Source organism: Sorex araneus, chromosome 3 (genome assembly GCF_027595985.1).
Source record: "Sorex araneus isolate mSorAra2 chromosome 3, mSorAra2.pri, whole genome shotgun sequence".
Taxonomy (NCBI): Eukaryota; Metazoa; Chordata; class Mammalia; order Eulipotyphla; family Soricidae; genus Sorex; species Sorex araneus.
The window spans coordinates 166,679,452-166,695,384 of NC_073304.1; the positions used below are offsets into that span (position 1 = coordinate 166,679,452).

Below are 15,933 nucleotides of genomic sequence, written 5' to 3' on the forward strand. Positions count from 1 at the left end.
ACCACGGGCTCCTGCCAGACAAGGGCACCTCCCTCACGAGGCCCTTCAGGACAGCCCCTATCTGTGCAGGGCTGTGTGTGGCCTGAGACAGCCTCTGTGCTGACGGATGTGCTCAGCTCACGCTGCAGATGAAAATGATGACGACAACGATGATGATGATGATGATTTTGATAAGGAGGAAGCTAAATAAAAAGTCCAGCCCAAAAAAAGCACAAAAGTCAAACCTGAACGGAAAAAACTCAAAAATAAGATGAAAAGGGGGCGATGGTCAAGGAAAGGTTGAGAACATTGGTATATACCTACAAACTTGCCCCCAAACCCAAATATTTCTGAGTATTCGCTTAAGCCCAAATCTGCTCCCCTCCCCACTTTTACATCTGACACCTAATAAGACTAAATTGAAAGGCGGCCACAAGTGGCCTGGAATGTCTTAAAGGTGTCATGTACCTTTTGTCTTATCCGGCTCCGAAGTCTATTATGATTCCTGGACATAGCTACTATTTTTTCCCGACTGACTAGGTGCCTTGACATAAACTTTATAAAAGAAAGTACCATCCTTTCATTTTACATCTCCCAAATCCACGGGAGACTTTGCCCACTGGAGGTCAGAAGTAGTAGACTAGTTGAGAGAGGCAGACCCCTTCCATAAAGGATAAACAGAAAATCTGGCTCTATTTCAGGAATCTGCCTCAGATTTAGGGAACAGCTGAACCACTGAGGGTCAAAGGCGGTCTGGGTCACCCCAGCTGGGAACCAGAGAAACAGCCCAGCGCGGGGCCACGCCCACCCCGCCCCTGGCCCCGCCCCTCCCCGCCTCCGCCTGGGTTGTCTCCGCCCCCTCGCGGCCGCCATTTCTCCTCCGACCCTCGGAGCGTCAGGTCAGTGCCGTGGGGTGGCTGGAGATCTCCCCCGGGGCCTAGGTGTGGTCTGGCTGTCCGAGCGGAAAAGAGGGCGTTGGTTTGGGTGCTAGCAGATGGGCCTGTATCGACGGCTGTTGGGACCTCCAGGACGGGCATGGGGACCAGTAGACGCCGTGGCGTAGTTGCCGGGCAACCGTGCGGTTGCCCCGCTCCGCCCCTCTGCCCCCCCCACCCCGCTGCTCCCGCCCGCTCGCCCCGCCCACCCCGCCGGCGGCTCCGCCCCCTGTAGGCGGAGCGTGCTTGGTGGACCGGGCGCCGGGCTTGAAGCTGGTGCCCCCGCGCGGGCACTCGCACCCTGCCCTGGGGGCTCTGCGACCTTAGACCGCTGTGCTGTGCAAGCAACTGAGCAGTTGATCTCCGACGTAAACTTGAGCTTGCTTTCTCGTCCTTGCCCATCACGGACAAACCCGCTCGCTCCCTGGGGCCTCGGTTGGTGCCAGTGCAGCCCCAGGGAACCCTCGCAGCCAGTTTCCCTGAAGTTCCACGGTCTCACTCGCTGTCTCAAAGATGAGAGTGTCTTAGAGACGAGAGGCACTCATTGAGTGCCCCGGGAGAGCCCTTGGGGTTTCTGGGCTCAGAGAAGCTGTGGCTTGAATAGCTAGCTGACCACTGGTTCCAAGGTGCATTCCCTGCCCACTGCCCACATGGCTGCCAGTCAGAATCGCCTGGGGAGGGTTTTGAACCGTCCCTTTCCTGGGGGCTGTCTCAGGCCTTCCTGCCGGGAAACACACTCTCTCTCTCTCTCTCTCTCTCTCTCTCTCTCTCTCTCTCTCTCTCTCTCTCTCTCTTTCCCCAAGCGCCCAAGCTGAAGACACACACACACACACACACACACACACACACACACACACACACACACACACACACTCTCCCCAAAAGCCCAAGCAAGACAGCCCACATATTGGACAAGCCTCCATCATTATTTTCATCTGTTTTAATATTTTGGTATGGGGACCATCAGGGCTTGCTCCTGGCTCTTTGTACCTGTTGGTACTTGGGCATCTGTAGTGTGGGGGATCCAATGCAGGTCAGCACCTTGCTGGCTGTTCCATCTCTCAAACCCTGTCTCCAATCACTTTTAGGGTTGGAACCAGAGGATACACTATGTGACTTTTTCTGATTCTCAAAAGCAACAGAAACCAAGAACCTGCCTTTGATAGGAAGCATATTACTCTGTGTGTGTGTGTGTGTGTGTGGTGGGGGGAGCGGTTAGTGACAGTGGTGGAGGCAAGCTGACGCTGGTGGGGTGTGTGGTGTTGGAATGTTTCTTGCATGAAACCCTGCCGTTATCAATATTGTAAGTTACAGTGCCTAAAATAATTTAAAAAACACACTACACACGAGAAAATCAATTAAGAGGTAATACGGCTAAGAACCCGAATATAGGAGCTTTGGGGGCTCTACAGGGCGCGGGTGCCTCAAGTTCTAATCCCTTCAGCCAATTTGCAGCTTCTCTCCACTCCTCTGAAATAAGCCAGAGGCTTGTCTGCTTAAGTAAGTTTCAGCAATCAGATGCAGATTGTTTGGCCACTGGTTACCTGTCACCCAGCCAGGGCCCAGCTTCTGGTGGGGTGCCCTGCGTGATCCAAGTTAAGTGCTAACATCCTCCAGCCCTGGCAGCCGCTCTTCTCCCGGCCTCCTGCAGGCTGGGTCCCTGATCACAGCAACTGATGTGGGCTTGGGAGGAACCTTTGGCAGAGTCGTTTCCCCCGTGGTGGGCTGGTTGGCAGCTTTCCAGAAGTATCTCCACACAGAATGAGTATCCCCTGACCTTAACAGCAGCGGGAGCAAAATAAATCACCCCGCTGAACGTTTATAAACGTTCTTCATGGCGTTTATAAACAAATCTGTCTCAAGAACCTTTCCTTGGCTCTTGGTTTCAGAAGGCTAATAAGGCTGACAAGTTCTGTATTGTGTTATTATTAATTTTCCTAATCTGTACCGCTTCCCTTAGGTATTCTGGTTCAGAATGGCTGACGATCAAGAGAAAGATTTACAGAAATTTCTTAAAAATGTGGATGAAATCAGTAAGTGCCATTAAATCATAAACAAATTAAATTCTACTTTAGAGAGGTGGGGTGATTAAGGAGAAATGATTACTCTAGGTTCATTCCAGGGTTGCCTGACAGAATTATGACTCTTAAGGAAAAATGTAATTGAAATTAAGCCGAAAGGGTACTGAGAAGCACATCATATTCAAGTCGGCAGGTAGTATTTTCTGACTGCTAATTGGTATCAGAGACGCTGTTAACATTCTGCTGGAGTCGAAGCGGACAACGCTACTACTATAAATTTTATTCTCTTTTATATAGAATCAGGCCAATGGAGCTTTATTTCTCTCTCACCAATAAACCTAGCTGTTTCCTTCAAGGATAGTGTTCCGAATCCCCTGATCAGTCTGGGATACTCGGGTTTTAGGATAGTGTCATGCAGACCTTTTATTTTGTTTGGGGGCCACAACCAGTGGTGCTTGGGAGCTACTCCCAGCTCTGCTTGGGGATCATTCCTGGCATTGCTTCAGGGACCATATGTGGTGCCAGGGATCGAACCAGGGTCAGTCACATGCAAGGCAAGTGCCCAAGCCCCTGTCCTGTCTCTCTGGTCCTTTTTGAGGGGTAAAGGTTTGGGGCTGCATAGATGAAATCAAGTGACATTCCCCCCGGATTTTTCACACTACATGGATGACTCATAGTTCTGTCTCTCTTCCTCCGGACAAGAAGGACCCTTCATGAGCTCAGGGCTGGGGTCTGAGAACATACTCCGATTCCCCTGTGATGCCCAGGAGACCCCACCCAGTCATTTCAGTTCACATTTTAGGGATCATCCTGGGGGTAGAAACAAGCAGTGAACAACCCTGGCCTAACAGAAATCCAGTGGAATTGCTGCTTCCAAGGTACTGTATGAGTTCCAGGAGTAAGATGGCATAAAAATCAGTTGATCAGATTCATAAGTGATACATCTAGAGTATGTTCTTGGCCTTTATCATGGCCCTTTCTGCTGTCCATCCTGAAACAGTTCTGATCTCAGTCCATGGCTCACTAGCTCTTTCCTGGTGACCTAGTCCAAACCCATGGTTTTAACTTCCACCTGTTTGCTGGTGACTCCACGTGCAAATTGCCACCCAGTCTTCTATGCCGACCCTCATAGCCACTGTACTTCACAAATACCCCTAAGCTTCATATATCCAGAATGAATATTTCTTTTTCCTCTGTCTCTTTCCTTCCCAGTGAATCCTACGTCTACCTTGCCCCGTCATTCTGGTCTCTGTTGGTGGCAGCACCGTCCAGAACCTTCCAAATCACACTGACGTCCTCCTGGGTCCCAGGCCTGCATTCAGTCATCCCCCTCGTTTAGCTCTTTCCCTGGCCCCCGCCTCTGGAAGCTCCCTTTGTGCTGAGTAGCCCAGACTGTTTCAATAACCCCTGATTGTTTTCCTTGCCTCCGGCTCACGCTCCCCACCGAGTAATGTATCTAAAATGCAAATCTGACCCAGACACTTCGCTGCTTGGATTCTCTCCCTAGTCACAATAAATCTCAAGCTCTCATCAAGACCTCAGTCCTCCGGTGACCTTGGCCTACCTCCCGCTCTCCCTTCCTCCCACAGCAGCTCCGGGGCCAAACGCTGCTGGTTCCCGCAAGACCCCGACAGAGCAGACCTTGCGGCCTCTTCATCCCCCTGCCACCCCATCTTCCTGGCTCACTTTCATTCATACTCGGACTTGATATAGATTCTTATTTTCCCTGTACAGTGAAACTTTCAGTGATGGAAATGTCTGTAGCCTGCACTGTCCACTCATGATAACCAGTCATCCCCTTGTCCATTGACCACTTGAAAGGCGGAGAGTGCCACTGAGGAATTCAGTTTCTCCTCGTATTTGCTCACTATGCACTTCAGCCTCTGTAGCAGCGTCCGCGTCAGTTCATGGGTTCCCACTTTACGCTGAGTGTCGAGAGGCACTGGGAATGCCGTCATCATAAAGAGTCGCCTTCATGATGGTTATAGTCCAGGGGAGAAAACAGATGCTAAGCCAGTCATTCTGTGTGTGGTCTGGGCTTTGCAAAATCCAGAGAGTAGGGAATTGGATAAATCCGTCTGGGCTACAGAATGCTAAGTTGGGTGACTTCAGCAGCTGAAGTTGCTTCTCAGAGTCCTGGTGGGTGAGCCGTCTCCAGAGCATGCTCTCTTGGGTTTGCAGACAGCCGCCTTCTCCCCGTACCCCCGCTGCCTCACTTCTGTGTGCACATAGCTGGTACCCCTCCCTCATCTCCTCGGGGTACTGAGTCCACCCAGTAACTTCCTCTAGCCTCTTTAAAGCCCAGTCTCCAAATCCAGACCTATTGTAGGTAGGTTTGAGCTTCAGTACTTAAATACGAGAGGGACACACCTGACAGGCATCAAGTCAAGCTTTTGTGAAGTGAGTGGTTAACAGCCAGACCTGGAGCCCCAAGTAGGAGCTGGCCGTTGTGGAGAGGGCCGTGGGAGTACTCAGAGTGGGAAGGACGTCGGTAGGAAAGCTGCAAGTGCTCTTGAGAAACTCGGACCGGAGAGATGAAATCAAGGACAGGAGGCTTTCCTATGAGTCAAAAAACGCCAAATCTTCAGACACGATAGGCACAGTGGGAATCTTGCAAAAGGCTTGTCTATGGCAGGAACGCAGCCAAGTTACCCCTGAGAAAAACAGCTTGCAGCTGGGCCTCTGCCCGTCCCCAGGTTAAACAACACCGCCTGAAGGAAAGTGGTTCAGGCCGTGCTGTGGGGTATAGATGGGAACGGAGAGCAGATGCCGGGAGATCAGCCCGAGGCACAGACACTGTCCCAGGGAGAGGAGACGTCTGCCACAGTGGGACTAGAAACAGGTAGACTGATTGGAGAGTCGTTGATGAGTTTTCTCCCGCCAAGCTTTATGAGGACCAAAGCAGAATGAAAGCTCAAGAATGAGGCCTGATAGTGCCTGGAGCTTATATGATGCTTCAAGTCCATGTTACATTAATAAAATCTTATTTTTAATAACAGAATTCTGATGGTATTGGGTCAAATAGGTGGGTGGCTGAGATATTCTGCTGAGATGGGAGACATTTGAAAAGAAACAGGCGTGGGGAAGAGATGATGGACAGGTCAAATTTATGCATAAAATAGTCTATGAAAATAGTCAGAGGTGGGTATTCTGCAGTTTAACCAATTTTGACACAAGAGATAGTATCAGATTCTACCAGTTAAAGGCCCAGTCCACAGACAGCCCCAGCCCTCTTTAGATGCTAATTTTAAGTGTAGGTCCACAGGTAACACACAACTTCTGTCCGGTTTGGCCATAAATTGGAGGTTCCCATGACCTTTTCTTTGAATTTCTTTAATTTCCTCAAAAGTTCATTTACCAGTTTATTTAAGGGATATAGGTAAAAAGCCAAATGAAGATACACATTGGGCAAAATCTGGGGAGTCACAGGCTTGTCCAAGGAAATATGTATACAGATATTTATTCAACATTAATTTGCTGTGCCAACACTTTTAAAGTGTCTAGATGTCCTTCAATAAAGGAAAAACAGTGGGGCTGGAGTGATAGCACCTCGGGTAGGGCGTTTGTAGGGCGTTTGCCTTGCACGTGGCCGACCCCGGTTCAATTCCCAGCATCCCATATGGTCTCCTGAGCACCGCTAGGGGTAGGTAATTCCTGAGTGCAGAGCCAGGAGTGACCCCTGTGCATCGCCGGGTGTGACCCAAAAAGCAAAAAAAAAAAAAAAGGAAAAAGGAAAAACAGTGATTAAAGGGAATCAACTGAAACTATCTGTATCTAGAACATATCTTTAAAGCACAGGCTGGAATGATAATACAGCGGGTAGGGTATTTGCCTTGAACCAGGCAGACCTGGGTTTGATTCCCAGCATCCCATATGGTCCCCCAAGCACCACCAGGAGTAATTCCTCAGTGCAAAGCCAGGAGTAACCCCTGTGCATTGCTGGATGTGACCCAAAAAGCAAAAAAAAAAAAAAAAAAGCGCATTCTGGGGGATAAAAAGTGGGGGGTGCAAAAAAAAAGAACACTTTATAAGGTTATTTAGCACTGTAGCACTGTCATTCCATTGTTCATTGATTTGTTTGAGCATACACCAGTAACATCTCCATTGTGAGACTTTTTGTTACTGTTTTTGGCATATCTAATATGCCACGAGGAGCTTGCCAGGCTCTGCCATGCAGGTGAGATACTCTGAATAGCTTGCCAGGCTCTCTGAGAGTGGTGGAGGAATCGGACCCAGGTTGGCCGCATGCTAGGCAAATGTCCTACCCGCTGTACTGTCACTCCGCCCGTAAGGTTATTTAATAAATTTAAATGCACATACAGTGATTCCTCACAAGCTTCTTTCTTTCCATTAAAAGTGAAGTCTGCTTCTCTGTCCCTTGAATGAGAACTAGCTCTATAGACTTGCTTTGGCTAACGGGATGTTGGCAAACTTGAAAAGTGTACGCACATTTGGTCTTGAAGCGCACTCCATTTTTTTAAACTTCTGGAAAATTCGAGTCGCTCCCCTAGTTCTTCCTGTGCTCAGCCAGTAGCCAGCCTTCAGAAGCAGACTGACAGCAGACCCTAAGCAGGCCTGGGAGCCCAGAGAATCGATTGGTGAAGCACAACCCACGCTTCTAACGCAGAGAGTTTTGAACTAGATGAAGCTAAATAACTAGTATTTGTTTTAAGCCACTTAGTTTTGGGTTGCTGTGTTGTTCAGCAAAAGCCAGTGCATACAGATACTAAGGACAGAAACATGCTAAAGGAAGGAATATGGATGTAGGCAAATGACATAGATCTTGACAGCTGGTATGAACAACCAACCCCCCCCCCCCCAATGCTTTATTTCTTTCTGTTGGAAATGTTTGACAACTAAAACATGTGAAAACAATTGTTTTTGAAAATGCACTGGAAAATAGGAATGGGAAAATGTCAAGGAGTTTGGTTGTGAAGGGAGAAAGATAATTCATTGGGAAAGATCCAGAGTCGATCTTTTTTAAGCTACTAGTAGACTAGGAAGAAACTGGTAGAATGAGAGGGATTGAAAACAGTGTATAAACAGGATAATTAATCAGTGACACCAGGATCCTGAAGATGTAGAATAAGATGATAATACCCTTCAGTAAGACTTTCCTATGAAGGCATTCATAGGATACCTAGGTGGACATATCATTAAGAGGCACACCTCTTCCTTTAGGGGGAGGGACGGAGTAATGTGGATGTAGGCAAATTGTGATTTTAATGGCAGTAAGTTAAAGGAGTTCCTTCTGATTCTTTCTTCTGTGCATTAAAATGTAAGATTATCAGGTTGAGATAGTTTAGATTTGAGACCATTTTTAAAAATGTTGGGGAAGATAGGAGTATGTTTAGACTACGTGTATGATACAGTAATTTATAACAATTATATATTTGCTCTTTGTCCCAGGTTCCGGCGCAGGGCTCCTAAGAATCTTAGAAATTTCCTAAATGATAAGGTCCATAGAAACACCTGAGTTTTTTGTTTACAAGTGACTTTTGGAACCCAAGAACAGGGACTGATTGCTAGGGGAAGCGACCACAGGATTGGTTAGAGGACTGAAACTTTCAGTTCTGTCCTCTGGGACATGTAGAGGGATGAAGCTTAACCCCCAGTGACCAGGAACTGAATCAGTTGTGTCTTTATAATGATGTCTCCCCCAGACCCAAAAGGAGCATCCATATTCAGGGAGCTTCCTAATTTCAGCGCGGTCATCTGGATGCCATCTAAATCATAATGGGCTTGCCAGAAGATATTTGGAAGTAAATAATGGCCTAGAATTTTATTCCTGGAAAGCTTCAAGTTAGCTTTTACAGATTTTGCCAAGCAAAACAAATCCTGTTCTTATTTTCCTTTTCCCCCTCATTTATTCTAATTGCTCCAATTTTCACTTTCTGTTCTAAACCCCATGGGGAGATGTTGGTCAGAGGGTCAAATGTCTAGTAATGAATACATTCTGAGGGCCTCATAAACAGTATGGTAACTATACTGAACAACATAACACTGATTTTTATACTTGAAAGTTGCTGAGGGTGGATCTTTCATGTTCTCACCATGAAAAAAAAATGCAAATATAAGCCCTAATTTATATGACATCATTTTGCAATATACATATGCAGCATCATCGTGGTACACAAACTTACACAGTGTTGAGCAGCAGTTATGCCTCCATAAAGTTAGCAAAAAAAGGGGCTGGATTGATACTTCAGTGGGTAGGGCACTTGCCTTGCACATGGCTGATCCAGGTTCCATCCCTAGCACCCCATTATGGTCCCCGAGCCCACCAGAAGTGATCCCTGAGTGCAGAGCGAGGAGTAAGCCCTGAGCAACATCTGGTGTGGCCCCAAAACCAAAACCAAAAATAGAGCTAGCAAGAAAAAAACAAAATGAAAGTTCTTCCCCCTGAATTTCCTTCTCCTTCCTTGTGAATGGAGTGTTTCCTCCCAGAGACCTTACTTCAATCATTCATGTTTGATTTCTTCTCTAGCAAATTTAATCCAGGAGATGAACTCCAAAGACCCGATTATACAACAGAAGGCCATCCAGGAGACAGAAAAGAGACTACAGTTTGCAGAGGAAGTCCCAGAGGAGGACGGATGTCGGACCATCCTGAACAAGACCATGATTAGCCCCGCACAAGCTCCCACTGAGGTTGCCTTTTCCCACCTCAGAGTTCCATAAGTAGACACAGGGATCGAGGTCTGAGGGGAAGCAGAGGAGCTAGTTAATCTCAGAATGTCTGGTGAGGAGGCTGGAGCGATAGCACAGCAGGTAGGGCATTTGCCTTGCATGCGGCAGCCAACCTGGGTTCGATTCCCAGCATCCCATATGGTCCCCCGAGCACCGCCAGGAGTAATTCCTGAGTGCAGAGCCAGGAGTAACCCCGGGCATCACCAGGTGTGACCCAAAGAAAAAAAAAATGTCTGGTGAGGCTGAAGCAATCTTTAATATTTTAGTTTCATTCACTAGATATACCTTCCACAAAGAAGTGTCAACTCATTTTTTTTTTGGTCTCCCTATGGGTCAACTTTAAATAACCCCTTGGGTTATTTCGAATGAAACTTTTATCTCTCGAGCCCCTGATGAAAGCCCAGCTGTACCGTTAAGGGAATGCAGGCTGCTAACTCCTATTGCCAACTTCAAAAGCACAAGCGAAAGTGCTGCTGGCCTGCTCATTCTTTTCTGCAGATTTTACCTTTCACCAGTAGGGCACATAATCAGAGATTCTGGTTTATAAAAATGAAACAGAACAAAAAAAAACCAGAAACATACTCCTTCAAGTACTGATGGCTAAAGGAAGTGAGCTAACTCCCCACTTGCGATTCGTCTGCTTCGTTTGTCTATATGTTGATAAATCAGAGTGATATTTGATATTTTCTTTTTCTAACCTATGTCCCACAGAACACAGATGACATGAGTCCAGGTAAGGACCCCCATCTCTCCTCCTACTGTGTGATATTTATTTAAGATAACTGTTTATTGATGATAACTGAAATTATAGCCTCTGAGTTTCCAAATAGCTCTGAAACAAAAACTGGAGAGATAGGACAATGGGTAGGGCTGCCTTGCACGTGGCCAACCCAGGTTCGATCCCCAACATCCCGTATGTCCCCTTGAAAACCACCAGGAGTGATCGCTGGGTGCAGAGGCAGGAGTAAGCCCTGAACAGCACTGGGTGTGGCTCAAAACCCAAAACCAACAAAAGTACAGCTCCTGAGCTAAAGCTATGATCGCTCAGTTCTGTGACTTGTGGTCAGAAAGGAATAGGGCTCAGAAGCTCTTTTCTATTTGGTCGTGGGCGATATTCCACTGAGTTTAGTATCATCCAATTTACTCTTCGCATCTCAAGGGATCCAGAGTTTCCCTGTTGCTCAGCTCAGAAGCTCATTATGCTAAATGGAACAAAAAATGTCTATCATCAAAGAGAAACTCTTTTAAAAAGGCATAATTCAGTTTTGAAGCACAGACATAGCCATCATGTATAATAATACATCACACAGATTACCATTTAATGTCAAATTAAGAAAATGTCATTTTAGTTGACTCAGAATGTGTGTGTGTATGTGTGTGTGTGTAAGTGCACGCACACACGCATGCCTGTCTGCATGTGTATGCATGAGAAATGTGACTTTACAGCTCTCAGGTAGCTTGCTTCTGAGTTTGAGCTGAAGAACTGATTATAGTATTTGGATTTGTCTTTTTTTAATATTTGAAATGACTCTGCTGTCAGAGGGCTTCTTGGCGTCTATAGAGAAGGATGCAAAGTTCCGTGCCAAAAGAAGACAGGAAAACAAAGTCCTTGCAGACGGTAATTGTCAGTCTTCACTTTTCGATCTCGGGTGATGATTTGTCTTATAAAGAACACCTGAGCCCGTGTGCCAAAAGGTTGAGGACATCAGGGTTCCCCATAGTGCAGGTTCCTGTGGGCCTGCATGTGTGGGAGCCGGCCAGCCCTGGCCCACTCGTGTCTGCGTCTGTTCCTACGAGCAGCAGGGAGTGGGCTTTAGCTCTCTGCCAGCCTTCGCAGCCCAGCCCCCCTTTCTACAGCACATGAATGGCTTTGGCGAATCCATTAAGCAGTTCTAAATCTTGCTTCAAAAGCAGACAGGGATGGCAGTGAGGGGCCACTGGGCAGCCTGAGGCATAGGTGAAGATGTGAACAAGAAGCCAAAAGCACAACATCAAGCTGTGCGAAGGGAGAGGAGAAGTAGAGGGACGGAAAACAGCTTGCATCTGTGGGAGGGGAGAGAGACAGGGGAGAAGAAGCTCTCCATGCTGGTGTGACACCACCCAGTGACACGCCTATTGTGGACCTTAGTCCACAATACATTCTGAATGTATTAGAAAACTAGTGATTTGGTTCTCTCTGAAACACTTTGTTAACTTTGTCTTTGTGACTAACTCGGAGTGTCTCAAAGCCCTAAGACAGAAACATTTATTTTTTCTGAGAAGCCACTTAGCAGCCTTTGGTAGATTTAGTGGACTGGGGGTTGGAGGATGCTCAAAGAAACCAGTCCTCAGATACCTGCACTGAGAAACCAGTGTCAGGGCCCCTTTGAGTCATTGGAAGCCTTGAACTTCCAGCTGGGGAGGGTTGGAAAACCAGAAAGCGAAAGTCTGGAAGAATTTTCCATTTTGTGCTGGAAGAACTCACCTCTACGACTTCTGTTCTCCTAGCCCTGAAAGAGAAGGGGAATGAAGCATTTGTCAAAGGCGATTATAAAGCCGCCATCCTGTGTTACAGTGAGGGTCTGGAGAAGCTGAAGGACATGAAGGTGCTGTACACCAACCGAGCCCAGGTCAGTCAGCCCAGGGCGTGTGGTGGGGTTTACTCAGGGATCAGTAGCAGCAGCCTGGAGGAAGCCAGAGGAAGCCAGAGTTAATCTCGGATTGGAGCGATAGCATAGCGGGCAGGGCATTTGCCTTGCATGCGGCTGAGCCAGGATCGATTCCTCTGTCCCTCTCAGAGAGCCTGGCAAGCTACCAAGACTATCTCGCCTGCATAGCAGAGCCTGGCAAGCTACCCATGGCGTATTCGACATGCCAAAAACAGTAACAAGTCTCACAATGGAGATGTTAATGATACCCGTTTGAGCAAATCGATGAACAGCTAGAGGACAGTGATACAGTGCTATAAATTTTTAATACCTGGGGTGGAGAATAGTTGCCAGTTCTTGTAGTGTAAATATTCCTGCCATGGCCCGGTGTCAAGCTACCAAATTGAGATCACTGATGAAGGCCTGTGGATGCTCTCCACAGAGCAGTTCTCTCTCTGGTGAAAGTTGGCTCCAGCACATCACCCCCTGTGACCAGGAACTTTTTCACATGGCTAAAGGTTCTCCTGAACTGAAATGAAATCATGAGACTGGAAGGAATGTTTATTTTTTCCAGCCTACTTTTCTGGGGGTCACCTGAAGGCCTAAGGGTACTCTCTGGTAAGTCACCAAGTCTCTTTGCCAAGACCCTTTACTTAAGGTTCTGTGGCTGAGGTAGAGTGAATAACTGATGGTCCTGAGTGAATTTTTCAGAAATTTTGATCCCTGAAGTCCCTCAGATAAGAAGTAGACAGCAGAAAACAGCTTTCTTTACTTGGAACGCCGGTAAAACCCATCCCTCCGGTTTTTTATGTACCTCTTAATGAAGGAATAAGGCCAATGGTTCCCATCAACACAAAAATCACCTGTGACCTGATCTTTGCGAAGTCCCCCTTTCCAAGGCCTAGAAGATGGGCAGATGCGTAGAGTGACAGGCCAGCAGTGAGGATGTGTCAGTGGGGCCAGTGGGAGATGAATTTAATGCTCTATCATTTCCCAGGTGGAGAGGGTCCAACAGAACTTCATCAGCTCCAATTTCGGTAACTCAAGGTTCAGATTGTCCTGCTGTGCTCTGTTGTGGTAGAATGTTGAAAGCGAGAAATAGGGCACAAGGAGCCCAGAAAATCTGGTGAAATAATGATGAATAAATCCAAGCACTACCTCACCTCATTAATTCAGCAGTTCAGATCAGTTGGACTAGAGTTGAGGTGTCACTCACCTCACCCCATTTGTGAGAAAAATTGCTCTGTGGCAGTGATTTAGTGGGTTAAATCACCAGAGGTTGATTTAGCAGGGCAGTTCTTTCCATCCGACCAAGATTATAAACTTTCAGAGGGCAAAGCTTGTCATACTTCTCCCCAAACTGCCTTATTTATAGCAAATGTTCAATAACTCCTTGTCAAGTTACATAACCCGGGAGTCACAATAAGCCCATTTAAATGGGAATTAAGTTCCTATTGATACTCCAAAAGAAACATTTAAATACAGGCGATTAATGTAATATAGTCCCTCTTGATGTATCACTAGGTTAGTACCTACAAATACCATCTACTGAAGCTGGTTCAGCCTTGTAACTCAGAAGTTACTTGAAAGCAGTAAAATTAAATTGCTTCTAAAATGTTATTAACTCAGACTTATATCTGCATAGACTACAGCTGGTCTATCCCCTGCTTCATCTAAATGAGTTACTTTTTACTGTACCAAAGTTTAAACAGCTTTTTGATTAGTTCTAGAGGATCATGTTAAGAATGGCTATGAATAAAAATAAGAAAATAAAGTGAAAAGCTCTGGGGGCAAGGGGGGACTAGCTCCCAGCTTTCCCAAAGAGGAGGTTTATTCAGACACAAAGAAATGTAAAATGTGATTTTTGTATTTGTAGCCTAGTGCTACAAATAATTTGAACCACTGACTATTTTTAAAATGCCTCCCCTGTTTGCATGCAGTGTTAGGAAACACTTAATAAGGGCCCTGTGAATTGAGTGTTGCTGCTTGCGAGTGAGAAAACCTACCCTTTTCATCGCTTTGTTTTTTCTCCTGGAGCTAATGTTATGATCAATAGATTGCCGGTGTAATTTAGATAAACCAGCAGTTTAATTGCCATCTGGGAAAAGTCATTCTTTCTAAAATGTGGAAAAGCAAAAGCAAACAGGGAGGTGATAGGGTGTTGCATCCAAGTCTTCAAAAAATCAAAAAGAACAAAAAAGAAAAGGAAGAAAAGGCCGTGTGGGGAAGCCATCAGTGCCATATTGGCTTCAGAGTCTGTGTGTGTCCAGAATGACAGTGTCGTAGAATCATAGTTCCAGTTGGAGGTTGGCTTCTTCCTCACATCCGCTGTCTTTCATACAGAACCACAGACCCTGGAGGGAAGGAGGCGCTTAGAGAAGACTCAGCACCAGGTGTTGTGGTCTAATCAGCAGTGGTCTAATCAGAACTCTCAGCCCCCTCGTATGTGCATCAGCCTGACATTTCTGTTCGTCAGAGTAACGAACTCCCCTGCAGAAATGCCACTAGCCAACTGTTGCCCACTCCCTCCTCGCTGTGGCTGAATGCTTAGGTCCCCTGTGACACATGATACCTATCCCATCGCTGACTGGCCCATGTCAGCATCTCATCAGACCGATAGGAATGTCACAGGCCTCTCGGTACAGTTTTGATCGTAGGAAAACCTCATGGAACATCGACTCTCTTCTCCATCTCTGGTGGGACCCTGGAAAAGCCATTCACCCTCCCAGTGCCTGATTTTCCTTTCTCACTCTTTTTGCAGGGTGATCATTCCCTAATCCCTGAGATAATTAGGGAATTTTCTCAAACGAGAGTACATGCAGTTGATAAGAATCTATTGTCCATCGGTTGTGTCCAGCAGTTACTGGGGAGGGGACAGTAGCCGTTGTGTTTTCTGTGAGATGGCCTTTCATGTGTTTATATTTCACTGGCTTTTTGAAATAATAACTCAATTCTTAGATCAGCTTAGTTTGAGTGAATTCCATCATTCCAGATCAGCTCTTGATTTTTAAGATTTTTCCCCTGGTCTAGGAGCTCCTGAAAGATGGCTCCCGTTCATCTGACACTGAGCACTCATGGTGATGTTCTGACTCTCCCTGTATTCTTTCTTCTCGCTGTTCATAGGAGGAAGGAAGAATTTTTTTTCTTCACTACTTTTTGTCAATAGTTTTATTTATAGAATTGACATGACACACAATTCACCTGCTTCAGGATGCAGCTCAACGGTTTTCAGTATAGTCGCAGAGCTCTCAACAAGCCCAACAGACACGCAAGCCCCCTAACCCTCCCTTCCCCACCCAGGGCCAAGGCAATCAGGAACCTCCTTCCTCATCTTTATGCATCTCCCTGTTCTGAGTAGTTCATGTAAGTGAATTCATACATGTCATTGGGTGTTTTTAACATTAAGCCATGTTGTAATATATGCCAGTACATCTTTTCCCTTTATGGCCATTGTGTCAGTGAGACCACAGTTTATGATGGACCGAGTCATCAGTGGACAGGCCACTGAATTGTTCCTACTTTTTGACTGATAAGTCAGGTGCTCTGAACATTTATGCAGCAGTGTTTGTGTGGATTGGCTTACAGTCCCTGATAATCCCAGGAGTAGAGTTTGTTGGGGTTTTGTTTAGTTTGTTTGGGGGCCGTGCCCAACACTCAGAGCTACTCCTAGCTCTGTGTTCT

General features: G+C 46.5%; 1 protein-coding gene across 1 annotated transcript in view; it reads left to right on the plus strand.

The window, feature by feature from the left end:
- Window positions 1-866: 866 nt before the first annotated feature.
- Window positions 867-15,933, plus strand: part of TTC12 (tetratricopeptide repeat domain 12) — a 39,492-nt gene continuing 24,425 nt past the window's right edge. Inside the window, exons 1-6 of the mRNA XM_004604699.2 lie at window positions 867-878; window positions 2,875-2,947; window positions 9,423-9,586; window positions 10,337-10,358; window positions 11,166-11,243; window positions 12,113-12,234. Of these exons, the coding sequence (XP_004604756.2) occupies window positions 2,890-2,947; window positions 9,423-9,586; window positions 10,337-10,358; window positions 11,166-11,243; window positions 12,113-12,234 (444 nt within the window). The 5' untranslated portion in view covers window positions 867-878; window positions 2,875-2,889. The remainder of the gene's footprint in view (window positions 879-2,874; window positions 2,948-9,422; window positions 9,587-10,336; window positions 10,359-11,165; window positions 11,244-12,112; window positions 12,235-15,933) is intronic.